General features: G+C 36.0%; 3 protein-coding genes and 1 non-coding gene across 5 annotated transcripts; 2 read left to right on the top strand and 2 right to left on the bottom strand.

Annotated features, from left to right (window-relative positions):
* Positions 1–799: 799 nt before the first annotated feature.
* LOC121241421 (ent-kaurenoic acid oxidase 1-like) lies at positions 800–4,741 on the top strand. Its single transcript, XM_041139177.1, has 8 exons — positions 800–1,210; positions 2,574–3,051; positions 3,136–3,402; positions 3,487–3,576; positions 3,708–3,786; positions 3,925–4,031; positions 4,358–4,479; positions 4,617–4,741. The coding sequence occupies exons 1-8, from the start codon at positions 957–959 to the stop codon at positions 4,720–4,722; spliced, it is 1,503 nt and encodes a 500-aa protein (XP_040995111.1). The 5' UTR covers positions 800–956; the 3' UTR covers positions 4,723–4,741.
* A 545-nt stretch (positions 4,742–5,286) lies between these two features.
* On the bottom strand, positions 5,287–9,611 carry LOC121241420 (WD-40 repeat-containing protein MSI1-like). Its single transcript, XM_041139176.1, has 6 exons — positions 9,054–9,611; positions 8,357–8,683; positions 7,775–7,927; positions 6,716–6,840; positions 6,421–6,516; positions 5,287–5,687 (listed from the first exon to the last, which is right to left on the bottom strand). The coding sequence occupies exons 1-6, from the start codon at positions 9,396–9,398 to the stop codon at positions 5,462–5,464; spliced, it is 1,272 nt and encodes a 423-aa protein (XP_040995110.1). The 5' UTR covers positions 9,399–9,611; the 3' UTR covers positions 5,287–5,461.
* A 1,479-nt stretch (positions 9,612–11,090) lies between these two features.
* On the top strand, positions 11,091–11,164 carry TRNAV-CAC. Its single transcript has one exon. It is a non-coding gene; the product is annotated as a tRNA-Val (tRNA).
* A 614-nt stretch (positions 11,165–11,778) lies between these two features.
* Positions 11,779–24,021, bottom strand: LOC121241589 (DNA replication ATP-dependent helicase/nuclease JHS1). 2 transcript variants are annotated; one of them, XM_041139418.1, is made up of 34 exons: positions 23,337–24,017; positions 22,901–23,068; positions 22,592–22,828; positions 22,228–22,290; positions 21,773–21,982; positions 21,633–21,686; positions 21,488–21,549; positions 20,572–20,704; positions 20,387–20,497; positions 20,193–20,289; positions 19,876–19,958; positions 19,257–19,319; positions 18,919–19,074; positions 18,762–18,817; positions 18,599–18,656; positions 18,411–18,521; positions 18,265–18,321; positions 17,805–17,939; positions 17,460–17,714; positions 16,701–16,775; positions 16,437–16,558; positions 16,188–16,260; positions 15,984–16,088; positions 15,706–15,873; positions 15,106–15,175; positions 14,872–15,023; positions 13,858–13,935; positions 13,673–13,765; positions 13,381–13,518; positions 13,159–13,198; positions 12,985–13,058; positions 12,702–12,839; positions 12,305–12,424; positions 11,779–12,093 (listed from the first exon to the last, which is right to left on the bottom strand). In XM_041139418.1, exons 1-34 carry the CDS (start codon positions 23,928–23,930, stop codon positions 11,935–11,937), a joined length of 4,308 nt encoding a protein of 1,435 aa, XP_040995352.1. In that variant the 5' UTR covers positions 23,931–24,017; the 3' UTR covers positions 11,779–11,934. The 2 variants fall into 2 exon arrangements, 1 of the variants encoding a protein (XP_040995352.1); XR_005935744.1 differs by lacking the exons at positions 11,779–12,093; positions 12,305–12,424; positions 12,702–12,839; positions 12,985–13,058; positions 13,159–13,198 and having other exon boundaries at positions 13,673–13,758; positions 23,337–24,021.
* Between the last annotated feature and the right edge of the window lie 681 nt (positions 24,022–24,702).

Here is a 24,702-nt window from a genome sequence, read left to right as displayed (position 1 = left end):
AATATAAAAAAAAAATGCTTGAAAGAATTATCTTTCGATGCATTATTTAAATAAATGAATTTGAGAATGAAGGTTTAGATTTGAGCTTTTATTTGTATGTTTGGATTTAAATATGAGATGAGATGGGTTGAAATGGTTTGTGAATAGTAATAAAATTTATAAGTTAAAATTTGTGAATAGTAGTGATCTCAAACCGGCTCTGAATCTCCCTTTTAGGAAAAAAATTAAATTTGGATTTGGATCAAATCCAAAAAGTCACATTAATGAATATAGAATCAAGACATTTATAGAAAGAAATTTAAATATATATATATATATATATATTTAAATATGTATTTATAAAATCTATCCAATTCTGAACCCTATCCAACTCATTTATAAATTGAATCTCTTTCTTTAAAACCCAAATCCTAATCCACCTCTTTTTTTTGTTTTTTTATCCAAATACAACCAGCTTAATTAATTTATGTGCTGCAATAATTAATGCTGTGATTGTGTAGATTTATTCGTCATGAATGCGCTGTGATTTAGATGCATGGATTTATATCAATATCAAGCTCGAAATCCGAATATTGTAATCAGTCATGCACTGAAAACTAATTAATTAAGCAGCTCATGATGAGATCATGAGCTTTGTCACCTTTTCTTTTTCCTCCTTACATTAGATATATATATGGATTATGTCGGCCTCAACGTTAACAGAGAGAGAGAGAGAGAGAGAGAGAGAGAGAGCTCAAAAGGGGGCGGGTCATGAGCTCCGTCTCGTTGTTTTAGCATTCAAAGCCCCGTACGTTATAAATACCCCCAACAACATTCACAAACTTGCCTCAATTTGAACAACATCAATATATATCCTTCCCAAAACTAAGCAACCACACCCCCCCTCTCATTAGTTATAAAGGGAGACTGCGAGGGGTGTAGGGGAAGCAGCAGCAGCAGTAGTGATAGATATATATATGAAAACTATGGAGTTTGGTTGGATATTGTGGTTGGTGATGGTGTTCATGTGCAGCTTTTGTGCTGTATTCGTGGCAGTGAAATGGGTGCTCAAGAATGTAAATAAGTGGCTCCACGAGACCCAGTTGGGGGAGAAACAGTACTCTCTTCCACCTGGTGATTTGGGTTGGCCTTTCCTCGGCAACATGCCCTCCTTCCTCCGCTCCTTCAAGTCCAACCATCCTGAGTCCTTCATCTCCTCCTATGTTTCCAGGTCTCTCTCTCTCTCTCTCTCTCTCTCTCTCTCTCTACATGCATATTAAGTTACGAGGGTATTTCAGTGCATGCATGATGCGGAGCAGAGGCATCATCGACCATGGAAATGCTCCAAACATCACCGTCCCTTGCGGTGCAAAATTGACAGATCTACTTTTGTTTTTGGGCCGCTAAATCCAAACCGCATCCTTGCATTGTTCAGCTTTTTTATGTCCACGTCATCATTTTGCATACAACGATAGATTTGTCAACATTTTTTATTTTTAGCTTTTTTTCCTAATTAAGTTTCAAATTTTCTTTCAACTAATTTTGTTTTTACGTTAAATACAAAAGATCAAATTAATGAAAACATAATTAGACAGCATGCTTACTGTGTGCAAGTGACATTCACGAGTACGTGACACTTCAAATAAACAGATCATGCCACATGATTTGGTTTGATATTTGGAAAAATATAAAGAAATCTCACAAACTGATGTGACACGTTACCATTATACCACTCCGATTTTTTTTTCTTCCTTTTACTCCCCCGTTCCCCTCCCCCTCAACCCTGTCTATTCAACAAGACGATTGGCAAATATAACACTTCGTTGGCTTGTTAAAAGCTGGGAAATCCACTAACATAAAAAGAACACGTACTACTACACATGATCATCTAGAGTACTCAAATCTTGCAGTGTTGGCTGCTGTGTCAAGTTGAGCACCAAAGACTATATATAGCTAGTTAGAGTTGAAAGTCGTTCTTGAATGAATTCAAAGAAACTTTAGATAATAATTCTCTCCATTTCAAATATTCATTAATTTTGTGTAAAATATGGAGTATGTACTACTTATTATAAGTACTCATTTCATTTGTCGATATAATAATTAATGTGATCAAATGATCAAAATATCTCATGATTTATACCAGTTTTAAGTGCCACAGAGGGAATCTATCTTTTCACAGCTAGGGGTTATGAATCATGATCATATATATATATATATAGGTACTCTAGTGCTAGCTATATATATATCTAAATGTATGCATGAGATCTGCACTGGGCTGGGTATAATATCCTTCTTGATATCTTTATGGGACCTTAGAAATTAATGCCATTCCATAACAGCGCCTTGTCCTGTAGGCCGTACGTACCTTGTCTTTTTCTTTTTTCAGGAACAACAAAAGTGAATTATGGCCGCTGAATGTGGTGTATATGGTTCTCATAATTATTATGTGACAGGAAAATCTAAAATGAATGATTATAATCATGGTACTGTATGGATCTGAGTTTTGCATGCATGAAATTAGGTTTAACAGTCTCTAAATATATAATTAATAAAGCCATGCACGTTAAGTTTTCTTTCTACAAATTACAATGCAGATTTGGACGTACTGGTATGTACAAGGCTTTCATGTTTGGGAGACCCAGCGTGATAGTTACAACACCTGAAGCATGCAGGAGAGTTTTGACAGATGATGTTTGCTTTAAGCCAGGTTGGCCTCAATCCACCGTTCAACTCATTGGAAACAAGTCATTTATCGGAATTTCCTATGAAGAACATAAGCGTCTCCGGCGGTTAACAGCTGCTTCGGTCAATGGCTATGAGGCATTGTCCACGTATGCTAAATATATCGAAGAAAATGTCGTGTCTTCCTTGAACAAGTGGACAACAATGGGAGAAATTGAGTTTCTGACCCAGCTTCGGAAGCTTACTTTTAGGATAATTGTGTACATTTTTCTTAGCTCTGAGAGTGAGCCTGTGATGGATGCTTTGGAGAGGCAATACACAACTCTTAACTATGGAATTCGAGCCATGGCAATTAATCTTCCAGGATTTGCTTACCATAAAGCACTCAAGGTGACACGAGTGTCTTAGTTGTATTTTCTCAGCTTTGTTTTCAGGATTTAATTTTGTTTACCAAAATAATCGATGTTGTTTCAGGCTCGGAAGAAGCTCGTGGCTACATTTCAATCTGTTGTTGATGAGAGGAGAAATCAAAGGAAGGAGTTTCATGTCTTGCCAAAGAAGAAAGATATGATGGATGCTTTGCTGGATGTTGCAGATGAAAATGGCAGAAAATTATCCGACGAGGAAATCATAGATATTATGTTGATGTACTTGAATGCAGGTCATGAATCTTCAGGACATACAGCAATGTGGGCAGCCATTTTCCTGGAACAGCGCCCAGAATTTCTTCAAAAAGCTAAGGTGCTAGTATAATTTAATATATTTCTCATTAAGTTTCAACTTTTAATTTGTTGGTTATTGAATTCTATTGCAACAAAACTGCAGGCAGAGCAAGAGGAAATCGTAAAGAGGAGGCCACCGGGGCAGAGTGGGTTGACTCTGAAAGAAATTAGAGAAATGAAGTATCTTTCCAAGGTACAGCATGGTCTATGTGCTAAAATTCATATCTTCGCTCGACCTGTCCTTGGTCAATTTGACATGACTCTTTTCTTTTTCTTTTTATTCTCTTTAACATCGATCTTATGCTTTTAAACTGCTTTACGTAGGTGATCGACGAAACCCTTCGCGTGATAACATTTGCACCGACTGTTTTCCGAGAGGCAAAAACTGACGTCAACATAAGTGGTCAGTTTATGTTCAGGATTTTCATTCTTTTTAGTTTTCTGTAATGATTAGTACTGAAAACAATGGGTTTATCTAAAACAATTCATGCAATGTAGCTCTGCTTATGATTTATTAGAAGTTTCTTGCTTTAACTTTCAGGTTATACCATTCCCAAAGGTTGGAAAGTCCTTGTCTGGTTTAGAAGTGTTCACCTGGATCCTGAAACTTACGAGAATCCAATGGAATTTAATCCTTCCAGATGGGAGGTAAGTATTTTTTTTTTATTTTTTTCTCTTTGCAGATGGGATGCAAGTAAAATAGTTGGATACAGTCATGATTGTGTAAATACCATGCATTCTTTTTGAAAAAAATAAGGATCCACCGTTAAAAAATTATTTTTTCATACGAATTCCATATTTACTCACTTTTTCAAAATGAATATTGTACATATTTCTCAAAATAGCATCTTTCTTTCTTTTTCTAGATCAATGTACATTATTTTTGCAGCTTTGCATCATCAATACATGATAACAGTTCATTAAGTCTGTGCTATGTGATTAGTATTATGTTGATTTGGTTTACTTTGTGGCAGAATTATACACCCAAAGCTGGAACCTTCCTTCCCTTTGGAGCAGGAAGCAGGTTGTGCCCTGGAAATGATCTTGCTAAGCTGGAAATCTCCATTTTCCTTCACCATTTTCTCCTTCATTATCAGTGAGTTTATCTTTCAACATTTTTTTTTTCTCTAATACTTCAGATAGAGAAAATATATACAAGCATTTGCCAACTCAATGTTCTCTTCCTCTAATATATATATATATATATATATTTATTTTCTTTTCTTGGTACAGGCTGGAACGGGTTAACCCGGGAAGCCCAGTGATGTACTTGCCACATACCAGGCCCATTGATAATTGCTTGGCAAGACTCAAGAAATGCCCCACTTCATCTGCATAAAGGAGAAAGGAAGTGGAAGCAAAAATAAAGCCAGCACATTCTCACTACTTCAAGTTTATCTTCGTTCTCATGTCTGTTCATGATATCAAAATTTAATAGGCCTGTTAAAAGAATGTGAACATTTGCAGTTATCTAGTTAATTGAACAAAGCATGGTATTGTCTGCAAGTAGAAAGAAGCTTTAAGGCTGTTGGCAAGTAGAAAGAAAAGAGATCTTGGAGAAAATAAGAACCTCCTTGATTTTCTACAAATAACTCCTGTGCATGCATGAATGCCTTCAAACTTGACGTATATACACATTCTCTTGCTGCTGAATCATAAAAATTTTCATTATAATCATAAGTGATGAAAATAGACAAATGATAAACCACCAACTAATTTACTACTCTTAAACTACTATTGAATAAAATAATATTTTTTTAAATTTGATTTTGCTTTTTGATTTTGATTTGATGTATCTAAAATTTGAAAAAATTATATTTTATAAGGAAGTAGTAGATAAATTGTAAATGGGTTGTTAGTGTATCACTACTCATGAAAATAATCCCAAATGCTGTCCCCATCAAAAGCTACTTCTGGCAAAATAATTACGAGAGAACTGTGCATTGGGGATACAATACAAGTCAGTTCGACACAACAAAAACACAATTATTTCACATTTACTTGGGGAGAACACCTAAAGTTGCACATTCTCTAATTTTCTGGCTACCTGTCTGTCAAATCTAGCTAGAAAAATCATACTAGGTTGCCTTTGTAGATTCTTCCGGCAAATCATCTTCATCATGGTAGATGTTCTCGGCCATCTGCCAGATTTGAAGTATGTTATCTTCAGCTACACTAGCGACAACCCAGTCTTCACTTGGGTTCCAGGAAAAATCAGATATTTTACTCGTGTGACCACCATGAATAAAAAGTAACTCCGGCGGTCCATCTTCAGCATCCTCTGGTGTTTGCTCTTCATCAATCCTACAAAAAACCAAAAGCCAAAAAGAATTCATTTCAGGCAATGTCTTTGTTCTTACTTGCAAATATATTGGATAGAAGAAAAGAGCACTGTTCAAAATCATCATACAAATTCGGGTGAAATAAACCTTACACCACTAGTATTCCAATTATGTGGCTCTATTCCCGTTCACAGAGGGGTCATTCTAATCTCTGAAGCTTCAATCCAACCTAGCCATATTAGTATTTCCCCACTTCCCAGTTTCCTTTTTAACTCTTTTCACCCTTGTTTTGGATAGCCCTGCTCCCAGTTTCTTCCCCGGATTGATAATTCTAAACATTGCAGATATATGACTCAAACGTACAATACATTGTAAAACTATCCCAATTCCCCTACCATCATCTCTACCAAATTTAAGCAATCATTAGAGAGGCTAACCCCTTCTCTTCAAGTGGTGGCATATATATATCTTCTATGCTAACTTTAGCCAATCATGAATTAACAGCTAAATTTAAACTTGATTCTCTTAGCATGGCTTGTTTGGTAATACCTTCTCAGACAAACCACTAAAATAGTCCCAAAACTTTAATGATTTCCATGCAAAATCACATTTTGTTCTTGAGCCAAAAATAGTATAATGAACAATTTAAATCTCATAAAATGTATTAGTTCAATTAGATGTGCTATCTCAATGTGGCTTAAATTATTCATTCATAAGCCTTAACAAATAGAAGAAATGGTTGGTCCAGCAAATACCTGCTAAGATCCCACACCATGAGTCTCCTACCAAGACAACAAGAAGCTAAGATAGTCTCGTTTTTTGGATTCCAGCCAACTTGGAAAACCTCCTCCCTGTTGTACATAAGGGCAAAAACGAGTTGAGAAATAGCCATCAACAATCAAATACAACCCCCCCCCCCCCCCCCCCCCAAAAAAAAAAAAAGTGCAAGACACCTAGATTTTTGTTTGCAAGGTGCAAAAGACGTACCTAGACAACTAAGTCCAAAAGATAAATCTATATAGCCTATTAAATCCAGAAGAGAATTCTTACTTGTGACAATCAAAGGTGTGGAGTGCAGTGCTGATCTTGCGTAGATCGAACAACTTCACAGTTTTATCAGTAGAGCCCGTTGCAACAACCCATTCATTAAAGGGATTGAAAGCTAAGCAGTTTACCTAGCACGACGTCATGAAAAAGATTGGATTAGAACTGACCAAGAAAAAGGGGGAAAAACACCATATTCACCACATCTAGACAATAGCAAAGATACAGTGTGCATAAATAAAAATATCAAACTTTAAGCATTGAAAGCATTCGGAGTACAAAGGAGGGATTTTGATGAGTTTAAATCATTTACATGGCAATGATGAATTAATTATACCTAAATTAATTATCACCACCAGCCCGACCATTAATCAGGGTAGGAGCCAATCAAGAAATCGACAATAGTTGTTGAAAATTCATTTATTTATATTCACAACTCATATGTACCAATGCATATATTTCCAGTAGAGAAAGAAGTGATTAAATGCATCAAGCCACGTGGACAATAACAACCCACACAGTTTGTACAAGATCAAAAATCGAATTTTAATGTGCAAGTGTATTTGAGTCATAATTAATATTAACATGTCATCCAAAAAGATAAAAGTAGATTTTTTAAAGTATCACCATGATATTGAGATCCATAACACAGGATAAGACTAAAAGACTAATAAGGTTTTCTCTTGTTAGCTTGCATTAATTAGACCTACCCATCCGCTCCATACCATCCTCTACAACATGAAAGACAATGTGGATTGGGCAGAATTTCCTATGCACTGGAAAGGGCAGTGAAATCAAATCGAAGAAACAAATATAGGAAAAATGCTTATGTTCCTAGGTACTACAATTATACAATTTTTTTTTTACGAGTAGGATACTACAAATATATGTGAGGTAGGCAATGGATCTACAAGGGCATAGTTTTGCCTTTGACTTTGAAGCATCGGAATTGATTTAGGAAACTGAGTGTTGTAACTCAAGTATCTGTAGCAATTTTCCCATATGCATGTGTGTGTGTGTGAGTGAGAGAGAGAGAGAGAGAGAGAGAATATTCTTAACACCAACCTCACTTTGATGAGCAATAACAGAGTGGACAGGCTTGCTAACTGATGGAGTCCGGAGATCCCATATTAGCAGGTGCTGATCATCACCTACTGAACCAAATAAGTATTCATGCCTCAGATGCCATGCTACATCTTCTACAACACCTTCATGAACCTATCATGGTAAATAGTAATGAATCCAAATCACGGTCAATATTCGAATCAGATAGGAGCAGCCATTAAATTTTTATAAGAGAGTTTGATTGATTAACTCGGAAATGAATTAAAAGTACAGAGATCGTTGCCCATAATAAAATAAAATAAGATGAAAAGATACATATTGCCCGTGTAAGAAGCTATCTGAGTTCAACATACCAAAAACAGGTCTTTTGTAGCCATCACATTCATTCCAGTTATAAGATGCTTACAAATTGTACAATGAACTTCTTGAAAACATAGAACAAGTTCAATGACAGCATCAGTTTCACATGATCAGCCACTTTTTAACACGCAAAGCATGTCTTGAATATTTCGGTCTTACATGAAGGGTATTTTATCTAAACAAAGACATGAGTGCACGTAGGCTTAGCTAGTAAAAGTCTACCTTAAAAATTTGCATGGCATCGAGGCTCTTGTTCTTTGGAGTTGCACTAATATCCCACAAGCATATCTGAGCATCATCAGAGCCACTCAGCAAATGGCCCTGCTTAAATTTACTCCACGATAAACCATATCCTTCAGTGCTGTGGCCCCTCAACCGTAAGTCAGGGCTGCATGCACCATCTAGAGGAGGCTTAGACGGGTGTTTGCTATAATCGAAAACATAAACTTCAGCACTAACTGTCTTAGTGGCAATAATAAACGGGTTTTGAGGCATATAACGAGCACGATTGACCTCTCCATCATGATTTATTTGCTGGATTATTTGCACCTGCAAGGAAATAACCCAAGTATTAAGGAGCCGATAAAAAAAATAGACTCTTGATCGAATAAATCGATAATTACGAAGAAAACGCACCAATAGATTGTTCCGATGAAATTGAATACTATAACGTTCGTCGAGACACACACTAGGCTCTTCATGAAAATTATATCACAACAATTTTCATTTTTTTCATTTGATCTCCACCAGGAGGAAAGGGGAAATTTTGATTTTATTTATATCATCTTTGACATGAAGTATCGTTTATAGCAATTTTCTAGAGTCGAACAACAGCATAAACGATAAAAACAATTTCTCAGCCACCAATGAAACTACAAAGCCAGAGAAAGAGCACGAGAGGTGGAAGAAAATTACGAACCTTTCCATTGGCGCAGCCGAAGCCACCGACATCGGTGCGGTCGTCGTCGTATTGGCGTGCGTCGTTCTCTGCGTCCTCGAGAGGGAGTTGGACCTGGGCGAGCATGAGGTAATTGGGCTCATTCTCGGAGGTGTGGGTGCCTAGGATCATCTTCTGGACGGAATAATCCTTGCCGGGAGGCTCCTCCCGGTCCGGCAGCCACTCGACAGTGAGAGAAGGCCACTCAAGGGCGTGGGTGATGACCAGATCGTAGAGGAACGGGGTGTTCTTCTTCCAGATCTTGTACTCCTCGTTTATTAGCCTCTCCTCTATCTCCCCTCTCATCTCCTCCTCGTCTTTTCCCATCTTCTTCCGGTTGCTGCTGCTACTGCTCGGATTGGATTTTCTCTCGCTTTCTCGAGGTTTCTCAGTGGGCACTTGCTCGGATTATCTTTATTAATTTAGTTATTTTCTAACAAGGACGTTCCCGCCAAGATTTGGGGGACTGAGGGTTGTGAAACCCTAAAGCTGAATACAGAGTGCGAGAACGGCGGCAACTACTAAGGTCATTTTGGTCCTACCAATGTCAATTTTATTTTCATCAATATTATTAATAAAAATTCTAATTACTATTGCACATCAATTTCTGAGTTTTTTCTTTAACAAAAATAAATGAGGATTTAAAAATAATAAAATATTACATTTTATACAGTCAAATGAAAATTAAATTAAATACGAGTGTAGTATGTAGAATTATTCGTACATTCAGACTTTCAATTCTATGTTAGTTTTGTAATTAATTTCGTATCAAATTTATGGATCATGACAAAATTTGTCTAATTTTAAATATTATATATCGAGTTTGTTTTGTATTGATATACGCATTCGGTTGTGTAATAGGCAGTTATCAATCTAGTTTTTGGAAACTTATTTTTAGATAAAATTCTTAGTTACTTATTGTATATTGATAGTGGAAAAGCTCCACCTTAAACTCTTATATTTTTTTTATTTTTATATAAAACTGCTTGATTAGAAATTTAAAAAAGAAGAAGAAGAATAAAAAGTTCTAAGTGGATTAAATGATGATCTGATTAAGAAAATAAAACTCCTTTTTTGGTTTATTACATCAAATAAGTATTTAAAAGAGCATAAATTCATTTTTTTAAATAGACTATATTTTGGCATCCACCTATTAGCTTTTCTAAAAGAAACGATGATTAAGCTTTACAACACATCCACTCATACCATGGATGTTCTAAAAGAAATCATCAACAACTCAAGCAAGAAACAATGATTGGGCTTTAAACAACACATCCACTCATACTAACTGTACAACAAGTCAATGATAGAAATGATGGGCCGACCCTGCAGCCTTCAGGTATGAAAGTTGGGCAAGCCAGCCGGGCCAGAAGGCCCACCATTGTGCGGTGTGGTAGTCATCGAGCCCTGAAATACATTTGGGTTGGGTTTTATACTTTACAAAACACAAATCTATTAAAAGTTGTATACATCATAGATAGTGATAGATTTACTACTATATTACTATTCATAGACTATTCAAATATATTTCAAAGTTTTTTATTTTTTTATTATTTTTTTAAAGTATTTTTTTAACATCTTTAATCATTAAGAAAAAATTAAAAAAAATATAAATTTATTAATACTCAATTCCTTAATCATTAAGTAAAAAAAAATTAAAAAAAAATCAAATATAAAAATAGGAGTAATAAGGTAGTAACCCTATTATTATTTATCCATCATTCTAATTGGACTCTCAAACCAATATTTTTGTACTCTCGAACACATTGGGCTTTTTGCTATCACACTTTTGAGGTTGCCTATGACGACCTTTCTTTCCTTTTAATTTAAACCAGTAAATTAAGATTTTAATAATTCCATAATAGAATCACTCTTACGAATATCTAAAGGATCCTGACTTGATGATATATTGTAAAAATAATTTGGGGGTGAACTTCCAAAAGCTACAAAGTTGTATAGCTTTGTGTAAATATATATATATAGAAAAAGAAAAGACCTTATGATCAAACAACAGCAATTGTCTGGGTGGTGTAGTTGGTTATCACGCTAGTCTCACACACTAGAGGTCCCCGGTTCGAACCCGGGCTCAGACACATTTAATTCTTTTTTCGAGTTGAGGAGTTCCATTTCCTTGCTAATATATACTATGGAATCCATTCCCCCCGGTAGATAGAGATAGTGTGCAATGTTTTAAGTTTTAATGTTTGTTAATTCAGAGGGTAATTACTTCATATTTTCCCCAAATAAAAATAATTTATTTTTTGGTATTAAATTTCAAATGAAGACACGTTAGATGGTGCACGTACAACGTGTTAATTTTTTGTTAGAGCAGATGTAGCACGAGATCCGCCCGATAAGAACAAAATTGTTTTTTTTATTTTTTATTTTTCATTCATTTGTTTTTTAAAAAAACTTACAATATTACTATAAAACACTTCCTTAATCATTAAGTAAAAAAAAATTATCGGAACCCAACATTCGGTGACTAGCATTTTTTATTTTGTTAATACGGAGTGGCATTTGTTGGACAATGAAAAAAATAACTTTTCCCAAAATATAAGTAAATAAATAAATAAAAACAAGTACTAGCAGCCTTCTTGGTTCTGAAAATGAAAATCTCATAATGGAGACACGTTCCAGTTCAAGTTCCAGCCATGTTTGTGAGTGTGAAACTAGGGGCTAGACAATTGCTGCGGCTCATGGCACATACGAGAAAACGTGGATTTCAATTCAAGAAACATTCATTTACAATTCCGTGTCTTCAGCTCTCCCTTGTATACATAATATTTTATATTGGGAAATGGAAAGAGATGAATCAAAATTTTATTTTTTATCTACAGTGACAAAAATGGGAAGAAAAATCTTATCTGAACTGAGAGCATCTCTTCAGCTCTCCCTTGTAATTGATATCTTTCTTGGACACACTAAGGATGCCTGATTGCTCATCAACTTTCCCGATCATAAGCTTCAGTAGTGGAACCTTTGATAGGGTTTTGCATGACCCCACCATTATCAACTTTTTCTGTTCAAACATAAATGAATCAAGAAATTGTATGTATCTACTTGAGATGATTTTTTCTTTTTTTTTTTACCACTCGATTATTTCCTATTTAATCAACTCAATAAGCACAAAAAGAAGATTTATGATAGCAAGCAAGCAAAACCTTTCAAATAAACTAGAAATTTGAAGTCAAGAGTCATTTTTATACGACGAAAGAACTTTCGATGCCTACCTTTGCTCGGGTGAGAGCCACATTAATCCTATGCCAGTCACCAAGAAGTGAGCCAGAGCAATCCCTTGGATTTTCACTTGACCTAACAAATGACACCAGTATGCAGTCCTTGTCTCTTCCCTAGACCAAAGGGAAAAAGGAGGGGGGGGGGAAGGTTATAAATCGCTGTGGCATAGCTTCAAATTTAACTAAAAGTAACTACAAAACCAAATTCCAAAACCAAAAAGAGGTTGAGTGATGATCCTGTTCACCCAAAAAACTGGCTATTATTAGTTTAAGCCATGTATCACAATCCACTCGGACAAAATCAAGCAAAGGACCCTAAAATATGTTACATCCTTGGTATAAGACCATGTCTGAACAAAAAAGAGAGACAACAGCCATACTTCACCCTAACCTGGTATTTATCAATAGTATGTATCTCCACAGAGGTTATGCATACAGAGCGGCGGATAAGATTTGCCTGAGAATTATAAGGCGTAATGATGCCAATATCCTCCCCTTCAATTCCATTCTCAACCAACTTCTCTGTGATCTATATAATGAGCACGATGAGGAACAAATACCTAAAGGGCTTGCACCATGAAACGGATTTCAAAATGAAATACGTTCTTGGTCTTAAGCAACAAGATCTATTTAATCATTTATTTTTATAAGTAACAAGAAATATTTAGTCATACCTCTGCAATTATGTAAGCTTCAATAGGATTATTCAGAGTCTTTTGATCTCTCTCCTCAAAAGCAGGTAAAATATCTGAGTTGTAAAAAATTATATGTAAGAAACCAAGCCAAATAACAAATAATTCATCAAAGGAAATGTTAACAAGAGTATAAATGATTGTATGCTTATTGACCTGTATCAATAAATATGACTGGATTTGTTGGGTTTAAAACCTGCAATCATGAATCATCTACTACATGTATTAAATATATTTTTGATAAGTAATACGGAAATTTAATATCAGGAACTTTAAAACCACAGAAAATTGCAAGATTTTCAACTACAGATACACATCAGCTAAAGGCAAGAAGACAATAGATCATAATGGAACGACATTGTGATAGAATGCTCTGACCTCCTCTAGCCATGATGAACAAGATTTCAAACCAGAAAGCCCAAGTCTGGCATTAGCTATTTCAGAAGAACCACAACGTAATCTGTCACCATATATTAAGGTATTTGATAGTTCCATAATGCCTTGACACATTCGATACTGCACACAGATCAACTTAGTAAGTAGACCTGGTAAAGAAAAAGTAGCAAATGAAATACACCCCTCCATGACCAATTTCTTTGTCCTTTGTATTCCCCCATATGTAACTATTATTTATCAAGAAGAAGAAAAAAATTCTTCGAATTCAAGTAACCTGGCTCTGCAGTGCTGAAATTGCCTGAGGATGTGCTTCTGATAGCCTGCAAAACAGGCTTACTCCCATCCCATTCTCCCGAGCCTCTGTACTCTAGACATTGATTTGCACACATTTTTAATGAGCTTAAAGAGTTGATACAGCAAAAGTAAAGCAAATAGAACTAAACAGATGAGACATATCACCTGGACAAGAGGAGGTAGTTGATAATGATCACCAACAAGGACAAATGTTGAAGCAAACATCAAGGGTCCCAGTGATACCTGATACGAAAAAGACCCAAGAATCAATCAGAGAGTTCAACATAATCTCTTCATCAACAAGTCTGCTTAAACGGCACAACCACACCTATTTAAGTTATAAACACTAAAAACAGTCTCAAATTTGCAGAACAATAAACTAGGTACTTAACAAACAAATTTTGTTTTCAACTAAATGCAAGATGTTTTCACAATATATACGCCGACACAGAAAAGCCATACGAGAATAAAATCTACAAACTATAAAGTGGACATATTAAGTTTTGAAAACAGCATCAATTTTATGCTGGTGCCCCAAACAGTAAAAACCTAAATGGCAAAAATTGGAGATCACATAAAAAATAGCAGCTAGCTAGCCCCCTTTTCCACTTCTGCATCACAATCATTTCCAATTTCTCAATTTTTATCTTACTCACACCCATCTAAATATAAACTCACAACTATGTTTCACAATTATTACCAAACATTGTCAACCCAATGCATGCTTCTTTTACTCTATGTTTCAAAATTTCAACTTTCATAGTTGTTAATCAATTAGAACAAAGGGCAGCCACGAATGTTATCCATCCATACTTATTCTATGGAAGGATATATTTATTACCACTTGAATAAGTGGTTAGGAAAAATATATATGCATATTTGTGAGAGTGCATATTGTGTATGTGCTTGTTGATAGAGAGGGAGAGAGAGGATTCACTTTTAAAAATCTCTTTAGCCATCAAATTTCAGACTACCATTTTTTACTTTTGGTTTTACTAGTGTCACTGATCAAAAAAAGACTTTTGGTTTTACTAATGTCAAGATATGAGATTGACGATTCTACAACAAAATCCATGAATTCCCATCACTTTATAGAGTGACATTATAGTGTAGTTGCATTTTGAGAAGATACAACGAACTTAAAGCTACAGTAAAACACAAACAAGAAAGACAACATACTGGAAGGCTAGTCTGTCCAGCTTCATCCATGATGCATACATCAAATCTCTTGTTGGAAAGCAAAGGACTGGTAATTCCAAGACAAGTAACTGCAACAACTTTGACTTGGTCTAATCTTATTTTGACATCTTCAACACTGTGTATGTTCATTGCTGCCATAGAAATCTTTGTTACAAGATGGAGAATAAATGAAACTGATTATGCCACAAGGAATCCACTTAACTATAATCTGACCTGAAAAACAATTTCCCCGAACTTCTTCATGCACAGCTTCAGGTCTTCCAATACGTACAAAATCGATGCCCTGTTAAGTTTAATTTTCCATGACATGCAAGAAAAACTAATGAGTAAATTAACATGACGATACAAGGTGCACTGATCATCATACAATTATAAATACAATAAGAAGAATGACTTGTGTGGAAGTCCACTTCCATTGGTGGTTGAAGACTGGGTAAGATCTGCAGACCCTAAGACCGAAAACTTTTAATTCCTTCTAACTAAGCATTCTGGCATTCCTAATGTTAGAGGAAACAGCAAAAGAAACATTGACTGATGTGGAAAGACTAAGCTTAATTACCAACGGATGAATAATAGAATCGTAGTTAGGTGCACAGTTAACATAGAATAGCAAAGGAAAATTTATCAATCAGGCACCGTGAAACTGCATTTAAGGCAGTACGGGCATGTTGCTTGAATGTCAGACATCGTGTCACAATCAAACATGTTTACCACTTACAAAAAAGGGGGAAGAGGGGCCCATGGCTTTCATTGACTTGGGCTACATTATACAGGGCATCAAGTAACACAAGATGAATGGAGGATAGAAAGAACCTGAGCTTTTAATTTTATAAGCAAATTATCAACAGCGGAGTTTGTATAGGATGTCAGCAAGATGGATGTCCCTCTCATCAACAAGGCTTTTACAGCATGCACCATTGTAGAAGTCTTGCCGGTTCCAGGCATTCCTAGTATTAGAGCGTAATCCTTTGCTGTAAGTATCTGAATAATGGATAATAAGTAAAACAGTGCAACCCAAATATAATTGGTCAGAATAGCTTCGACTAGTAATTGGTCAACAAATTGGGACATAAGCTTTCTGTAGAGAAAACCTTAAGAATAGCCCGACGCTGATCATCATTCAAATTCCTTTCGGACCAGACATAAGATATTGCTGGATCTTGGCTGAATATACATCCATTGTCAAATTTAGGAGCCTACAAGGATGCACATAGCCAAAACCATGCAAAATGTCATCACAAGATTAGCAAAAACACAGACATCAAGGGGAGAACAAGTTAGCAACAAACATTCACCTCAAGATCAACGATCATCTTCCGTAGATGGGTACTTTTTGCACTTCGTAGAAAAAGTTGTACAAGGTTAAGCCTTCAAATAATAACATCAAGCATGGATTCAGAGCAGATACATATTACACTATTTATTTCTTTCGCAATCTCTAATGCTACAAGTTCAGGAACTTCATTTTTTTTTTGGGGGGAGAGAGGGAGGGGTTGTTGGTTTGGAGAGCATATATCTCATAATAGTTTAGAAAAATTAATTACCTCATAACTGCAAATGAAGTCATAATTTCATCCTTGTCAATCCGCCAAACCTCTTCAAAAAGATCATGTGCCTCTGAAGAAGGATTGCTCCCAGGAAGCCGGAGACACTTGGAAAAAGAAACCTAGAATATATAGAAGTCAATTTGAAACTGGTTAATTAATGAAGACATTGCAGTGCAAGAGCAGAAAGTCAGAAACAACCATTTTCCATAATACGTCCAAGCAAATTTATAAAGGAGTTGGAATAGCAAATGTAGTACTTACAGAAACATGAAAGCGACTTATCTCTGTAATGACCCCATTTGCGATAGTTATACGGCCAGGTTCAGTGCTAAGTATCTAAACATAACAAGGGGAGAAAATACAAAACTAAAGATTAGATGAAAAATTAAAGGTAAAATATGCCACATGATATGGAAGTTTTTCTTTTTTCTGATAATTCACATGATATGGAAGTTATTCTGTCCAATGAATATGAAGCTCATAAATTGTCATTTGTTGGCAGAAGAAATTGGCGGAATCATTTTTTTTTTATTGGCACCGAGTGTCCAAGAACAACGTCCCGACTAATCTCGGAGGTGCACAGGCTCTCGGCAAGGAGTTTCCCGCAAGTGCACCTCAGGTAATTCAAGAGGAAAATCCTCCACTCCGATGGCCCCTAAAGATTGTTTGCACCCAAGGGAATTTGAACCTTAGACTGAGGGGAGCATACCCTCAAACCCAAGGCCTTTACCACTTGAGCCAACTCCTAGGGGTTAGAAATTGGCGGAATCATAATTGCCTTAACTCAAAAGGCCACTTTGTAATTTCGTATACTGCATTTGCTTAAGAAAGCAAAGTGCAGACTATTTTGTGAAGCATCAATAAGATCAACTTTGATAGGTAAAGAACAAGATAAGCATCCGAATATTAAAAAGTTAAGAGCAGCTCATGTCAAACACGTCATAAAAGTCGATTCTATTTTATGTAAACTCAACAAAAACCACATCCTGCACAAATCTAATATGTGAAAAAAAAAATTACCACATAGTCTCCACTTCTAAGCATGCTGTCCATATAATTTCTCGGAGAAGAGGCAACACATAAAGAATCTCCATCAGATGCTTTCATATTGAATGCTGGTAGATCTTGATGCACAAAACGATAAATGAACCGCTTGTCTTTAAGAGGCTCATGATGCGGAAGTTCCTCTGAAGCATCAAGAACAAGAGAAGAAAGGAAACTAGTGGACTTATCATGCTTCAAACTACGAGGACACCAGATCTTTTTCTTCGCAAGCTGAGAAGGAAAAAACACATTTCCAATAATTAGGGAGACTATTTTGGAGTTTCGCATAAATAAAATTGTAAAACTGCTTCAAAGATGCACCTCAATCTCTTTAGCTTCTAAGTCAATCAACCAATCCCAATGCCGAAGGAACTTGCCATGAGCTACAGTTAGGTGGCTAGTATTTGAATCAAACAGATCACCTAATCCACTACTTTCAGTGCTTCCACCATGCGCCTGCATCAATAACACATTACGGCTGCATACACCAACAAACAGGGAACTAAATAGCCTCTCAAGGCCAAATGACAATAAATGGTTTTTGAAGTATCAGATTAGAACCCCCCTGGTGGGAATGGATTTCTCACAGTTCATAGCTATGGGATATCAGGGCCATTGTCAATGCAATGATAAAGAATTTTACAAGGACCAAATATTTGAATGGCTATTTTGTGAATGAAACTTCCCATTACCCCATTGCCATACCCACCAAACAGAAGCAGATTAATTAATATGCACAACTTTTTACTGTCATTCAACCTAGTAAAGATAAAAAGATTACCTTATGATAGATACTACAGACATTAAGATGGCGACAACCATTACACATGCTCAGACTCTGTAGAAAATTGAGAAAATTTCAAATGGCAATACAGAAAGGCACTTGTCCAAAACACACTGCACGTAACAATTCCGCAATAGCCATACCTGTAACATAGGGGGTAATTGTTGCATTGTTGATGCCTTGAGAATATGACTTGCAAGTTCATTACGACGCATAACAAGCCCAACCAAGTCAGATCTTCGAACCGCAATTCCCTTTACAGATGGTCAATTCCACTGAATAAATTCAAGATTCTGACAGAATGATTGCTCAAAGCTGTATCTGAATTTACCTGTGTCTGATCTGACTGAAGATAGTATAAAAGACCACAATCAATATGCTTCTGGTACCTGAATAAAAGCCAAATCAGAGTAAATAGAAGTATGCTTTCTTAAATTTCCTCCATGACAGAAACGCGATGTCCCCACCAAAAGACAGAAAGGATAAGTGCACACCTCTCAGACATGAGGAGAGTGTATAAGATTACTTGTGCAGAGTGTTCCATAGATGACTGCAGAAATCACATCAAAAGAAGGGTAACACCAAAAAAAAGGTGATTTAAGCATTTCAGACTTCAATTTTTCTAGTATTTCAGATAGACTATAGACTTGCCTGGCCATTGGGTACTTTTCCAGTTTTAAACTCTAAAGGCATAATCTTCTCATTAGCTTCATTTCTGTTTGATTTCACACTGACTCTGACAGAAGCATCAATCATCCCTTTCAAACCATATTTAGGGGCCCACGCCATCTCCTCAATATCAATTACCTATATGTACAACAGAAGTTTTGTAAATATAATGTAAACGTTGTTATACTGAAGTGAATGACAAGGAGAAGGCAGCACTTCATTTTACAATCTCAAATTTCGTATATACCCAGAAATGCATGTGTGTAGATGCAAAATTGGAAATAAAAATCATGCAAGAAAAAAAAAGGTGAAAGCCTTGCCTCGGATAGGTTAACTTTTTTCAGCCCGTCATCGGATCCAAAATCAACATGAGCTTTTGAATCCTGCCGACAAAAGAATTATAAACAATGTAAAATGTATGTCTACAACATTCCAAGCAAACAAACCTCCAAGAAAATGAGAAGTGATGTATCTAAAAAGGCATACCTTTTTTTAACTCAGGGATGAGATGTCTAACAATGCAAAAAGAATTATATCGGAAGAAAAAAGGATAGATACGAAATGTATGCTGTAGATGATATAAAAATCACCTAAAGGTGTGAACAGCTTTGGGATGGCCATAGGGTGGGTTCATGCATCCAATTCCCAGTAATTTGCACAGATGACTAATCTAATTGGGCTTACAGGGTACTGGAACATTACAGATATTGATGTAACACGAGTAAGTGTGCATAAAGTTTCAAAATACAAAACTGCCTTGCACTCCAATAAAAAACAAGTTAACAAATAAATGAATAGGCTCCATACAAGAATTTAAGTATTTCACAATCAAACCAGTTGAGATGAGGTTAGCTTTGGCAATAATGAACCATATCCATTCTAGAGCGAAAAGATAATCAAGAACAGAGTAACAGCATTGTGAGTTCTACACAGGCATACCTGTGGATCTTTGAACGTGATGATCCAATTCAATAATTTTGGTACAGCCTCAATCAAGGTTTTCCGTATATCATTTTCATTTACTGCAAATCCCACATACCGGAGAGATTAAGACTTTCACACAAGATGATCCATAGTGGTAATTAGTGACTTTCATTTGGGATTTGAAGTTCAATTCACATTTGAGTAAAATTTAAAAAGATATGGTCCCTTGAACTGATGCGAATTCTTAAGGTTTTGAGCCCACCAAGCATGGGGGGAGATTGAAAATAAGAAATTAGAAATTGTACTTAATTGAAAATTATATAAGTTCCCACCTCCACATGCATATAAGCTTTCCATGTTTTTCTGGAGCACAACTCCAGCATATTCCTCCAAGAATTTTATAGTAGGACTTTCCTTAATAAGTCCAGCCTGAAAAGGGAAGAAATCTCACATATGTAGCTCACAATTGGGAAAAAATTAATTTTTATCAAACCATTGTACAAGGTACTAGTGAAAACTCTGAAACCTGAAAAATTTGGTGCAGCAAGGTACCAATTAATGCTGCCGTTGAATACTCATTGCACTTTAGCCTCTCATCTAGAATTGTTCGCCTTGGGCAACTGAAACTAGCAGCAACCTAAAAGATTTTTCTAGTTATAAGGAAGAGATGGATATAGAGAAATATAATATTCAAAAGCAAGTGATTATTACCCGGGTTCCAGACAGCAATATATCGGGATGAACGATTATAAAATTGCTGTCACGATCTATGTCACACTTTCCTTGCTCATCAAAGTTACCAATGACATTCACAGTATCTCCAGGTGCAACTACACCATAATACCTGACAAGAAATGGAGAAAGACAGTTTGAGAAACACTAACCATAATTTCCCCGACAGCCATTGATGACCCCATATAATAACCGATTCGGATCAGCAAATATTCTCAATGATATGATTCTCAGTAGAAGATCATAGGCACTTTGTGTAACTTCTAAGGACGGAAATAAACAGAGTCCATCCGAGATTCAAATATATCGGGATTAAGTAAGCAAACAGGATCAATGCATATTGAGTTCTTGGCAACAATAAGGCAATTATATACCAATCAGTATCAGAGGAAACTTCAATTGCCAAGAACAACAATGATGAAAAATACCAGGCCATCAAGACAACAGGGTTAATAGCCAATAGTTATTCATGCTGTAGAAATATAAATGAAAACAACTCCAATTCCCCAAAGGGGTTGTGTTTATATAAATTAAAATGCAGCTGGACTTGAATTCCCAATCAGATCAAACAACATAGGTTGACCCCATAAATCAAAAGGTTAAAATGGTTGGTAATGCAACTTAAATTATTCTGTAAATGTGATCGTACAATGATGATGACTACAGCACTTGAAGCCATGAAGTCATGCTTCTGTCCTGAGTCATCAATAGTACAACAGTTCCATCACTAGAACTGTTAACAAGTGGAGAAGATGTAAAAGGTGCCACGTATTAAGTGGTGATCAATCTCCAAATGATATGCACAAAGTGAAATTTTACATTAGGGGAAAAAGTTCTTTATGAAATAGTGGAGAGGATAAAAAATGCTTCAGAAAAATATTACAAGTCAACTTACCACTCTTCCCACAAATACACAGCACACTCTTCTCCGCTATGCTCATTCAGTAGACGAAGAACCTAGAAAGCAAGTGATCAACTTAGTACAGTTCCTAGCTCAATTGAAGTAATGAAGTGGTTTGGGTATAAGGCATAATGAAAACCTTATATGGGCCCTCAGCACCAGATGAGACAGCAGGTCTAGGCCTCTCAGACACCTGCAGCAGAAATGAGTTGCATATTATCAATCTTCAAAAGCATACCCCCAACACAACAAGATAAGTTTGGCAAAAGTAAAGCATACCTCTAATACTAGAAAATTACAATGGGAAGAAGCCCCATTGACCTCTGCTGGTAAATTCATTGCCATTCTTTCTACTGCACGATCAAGTTTGACAGATATTCCATCACCATCTCTGTTATGAACTTTGGTTGAATATGCTTCCATGTCACTAGATAATGAGTCTTCAACAGAAATGACATCTTCTACTTGATCCAGAAGTTCAAGCAATGCCTAAAAAAAGATGCATACAAATAGATATCATGTTACTTATGACTAGATTAGGAGAAAACGTCTTTTACTCCTGCCAAATAAATCGTGTAAACTTTCAACTCAGCAATTATAAACTTGCACTTTATGTTCATGAGATAATCAAATACTTCAATTGGAGAAGAAGTATGAAAAAAATGATCGGCATAAGTAAAATTTTTTTTTTGATAAGTAATTGGCATAAGTAAAATAACATAGTACAATTATACCTTTTTGTGCTGTCTTAAACCATGCAGATCAGATGCTCCATTACATACAACACCATTAGCTATCTGAAATTCAGTTCCAGCACAAATCAGAAATAAAAAAGTGCAAACTTCAAGTTGACAGATGAGAAGTCAGAAAATTCTCGGTCTAGTAATTTTTCTGGCATTTACTGCCAAGAAAACAAAATGAACCAAGTTCATGAATATAAAATATTAAACTTATTAGAAGGGATTCTATAATTTGGTGTCTTCTCTTGGTACCCAGACATTTCAATGAAATATTTTTCACTTTGTCCTCCATCTTCCTAGAATACAAACAGAACTGAACAATTCATACCTACTCTCAGCCGATTGAACACAAAATTACCTTATCATGGCAATATGATAGAGATGGCGGAGTTCGGAACGGACTCTGCCTACTAGCAGCTCCAGCGCTGGTCAATTCACTTCTATTTCCACATGAACCAGTATCCTGATCCGGGTTAACCCTTTTTAAACCAACTCTGTTAGTGGCTACCAAAGATTTTTCAGCAGCCTTTTTTGTTGGTGACGAAAGCCACTTTTCAACCTGGTCAGCTTTACTAGGAGAAGTCCGTACCATACCCTAAAAATTTACCATGCGATCAAAACCATAACCAATTTGTAAACAGACGCCAAATTTAACCAATAGACATGCCTTGTTCAGTGAGCATTGCTGAAGGTGCGAAGCATTGAGCCTTGAAGAGTCGGCCAACACTCTCATCATCTCTGGTATGCGTTTTGAAACTGCCTGGAGTCTTTCATTCACCGGAGATATCTTCCATGTCACTTCATCACCTCCATCGTCCTGGCTCTGCTTTATCAACTACCGCCACGACCATGTTTAATATAAATTACTGTGATTGTTATACCGGAAGTATTCGCATAAAAAAATTAAAATAACAATCCAATAGCATCCACGCATGCATTAAGTGTTTCCTGGTAAAATATATTTTACAAAATACAACCTAAAATACTACAAACACAATTGGCATAATTCAATCACTACTCCCTAAAAGAAACCCATTAACACTAAAGGCTACTACAATAGGTTTTCCAGGAAAATTTAAACAAAAAAATTGCCTGACATTTACCATTCCAGGCGAGAACTTGAAGCGCTTGTGGGACACAGACTTGGAAATCTCTGGGGACACTTCGGACAGGTCCTTGTCTGCATTAACACCCATCGTGTCCAAATTAGCAGGCGGCGTATTCTGCGACGCATTATTTAGATTACTCGTTCGTGAATCCGACCTGTTTCTAGGTTCCCGAGATGCCAAAACCTCAAGATTGGGATCTACATTTTGCAAATTCGGTACATTTTTACGGTTTCTCGAGGTCAAAACATCATTATTAGGACCAATACGTCCAGAATTAGAATCATTTATCGCGTTTTGAACAGGTAACACCGATTTCTCGAGATCAACCGGCCCCGAACTCGGACCATCCGCGGGGTTTCGGGAGCTCGAAACGGCGACGGGATTGGCATTGGGAGAGGACGAAACACCGGCGTTGGAAGCGGTGACATTGTTAGGATTCTGGGAGGCTAAGAGGGCGTTCTGAGTGTGGCGCTCGAAGAAATGCTGGATGCCAAACTTGCAGGGCTGCTGTTGGTTGTTGCTTGGGTTGGACTTCTTGGACGAAGAAGATGATGAAGAAGAAGGATTGGGTTTTTTCCTCGGAGGCATTTTTCTGGTACGTGGAAGCTTAGGACTAGGGTTTTTCACTTCATCAGCATTCAATCCTGCAGTCAGATAGAGAGAGACAGGAGAACTTGAGGTTTTATTTCTTTTTAATTTGTGATTTGCGCTCTCCCGCCCAAAATTAAGGGACAGAGATATAACCGAATGGAAATAATTTATTCATAAAACTAAATTATAACTAATGTGGCCGATGTAATAATTATATTATAAAATAAATTTAATGGACTTATAAAATTATGTTAATTTATAAATTTTTTTTATTTAATTTCTTTATATCTATAGCAGTTTTTCCACCGAATTGGATTGATTTTTTTTTTTAATTCAAAAATTCAAATATCGTTGTAATTGAAAATTCTGTCTCGGCTGAATGGAACAAAAAAGTACGGATGTATCTGGTCCCTTTTTGTACAATTTTTAGAAATAAATTGGTATATACATTTTAAGAATCGATTTTGGATCATTTCACTATCAAAATCAAAACTTTTGGTTTTTTCGATTTCGGTCAGATCCTATTTGATTTTTTCAGTTTTACGAATTATCTATGTTAGTTATAATATAATGTTTATATATACTAAATTATTAGTCTATTTATATTATAATATAAATATATTATTTTATAATAATTAATACATACTAGTATAGTATTGAATTTAAATATAGTTTATATAAGTTCTAAACTTTTTACATGAGTATATACGATCAAATGTGTAAAAATGTATTTATAAAAATATATATATAGTATAATTTATTATGCCAA

The sequence above is a fragment of the Juglans microcarpa x Juglans regia genome, chromosome 7S (genome assembly GCF_004785595.1).
Source record: "Juglans microcarpa x Juglans regia isolate MS1-56 chromosome 7S, Jm3101_v1.0, whole genome shotgun sequence".
Taxonomy (NCBI): domain Eukaryota; kingdom Viridiplantae; phylum Streptophyta; class Magnoliopsida; order Fagales; family Juglandaceae; genus Juglans; species Juglans microcarpa x Juglans regia.
The sequence above is the reverse complement of the archived record's forward strand: the minus strand, read 5'-3'. Positions and strand labels throughout refer to the sequence as shown.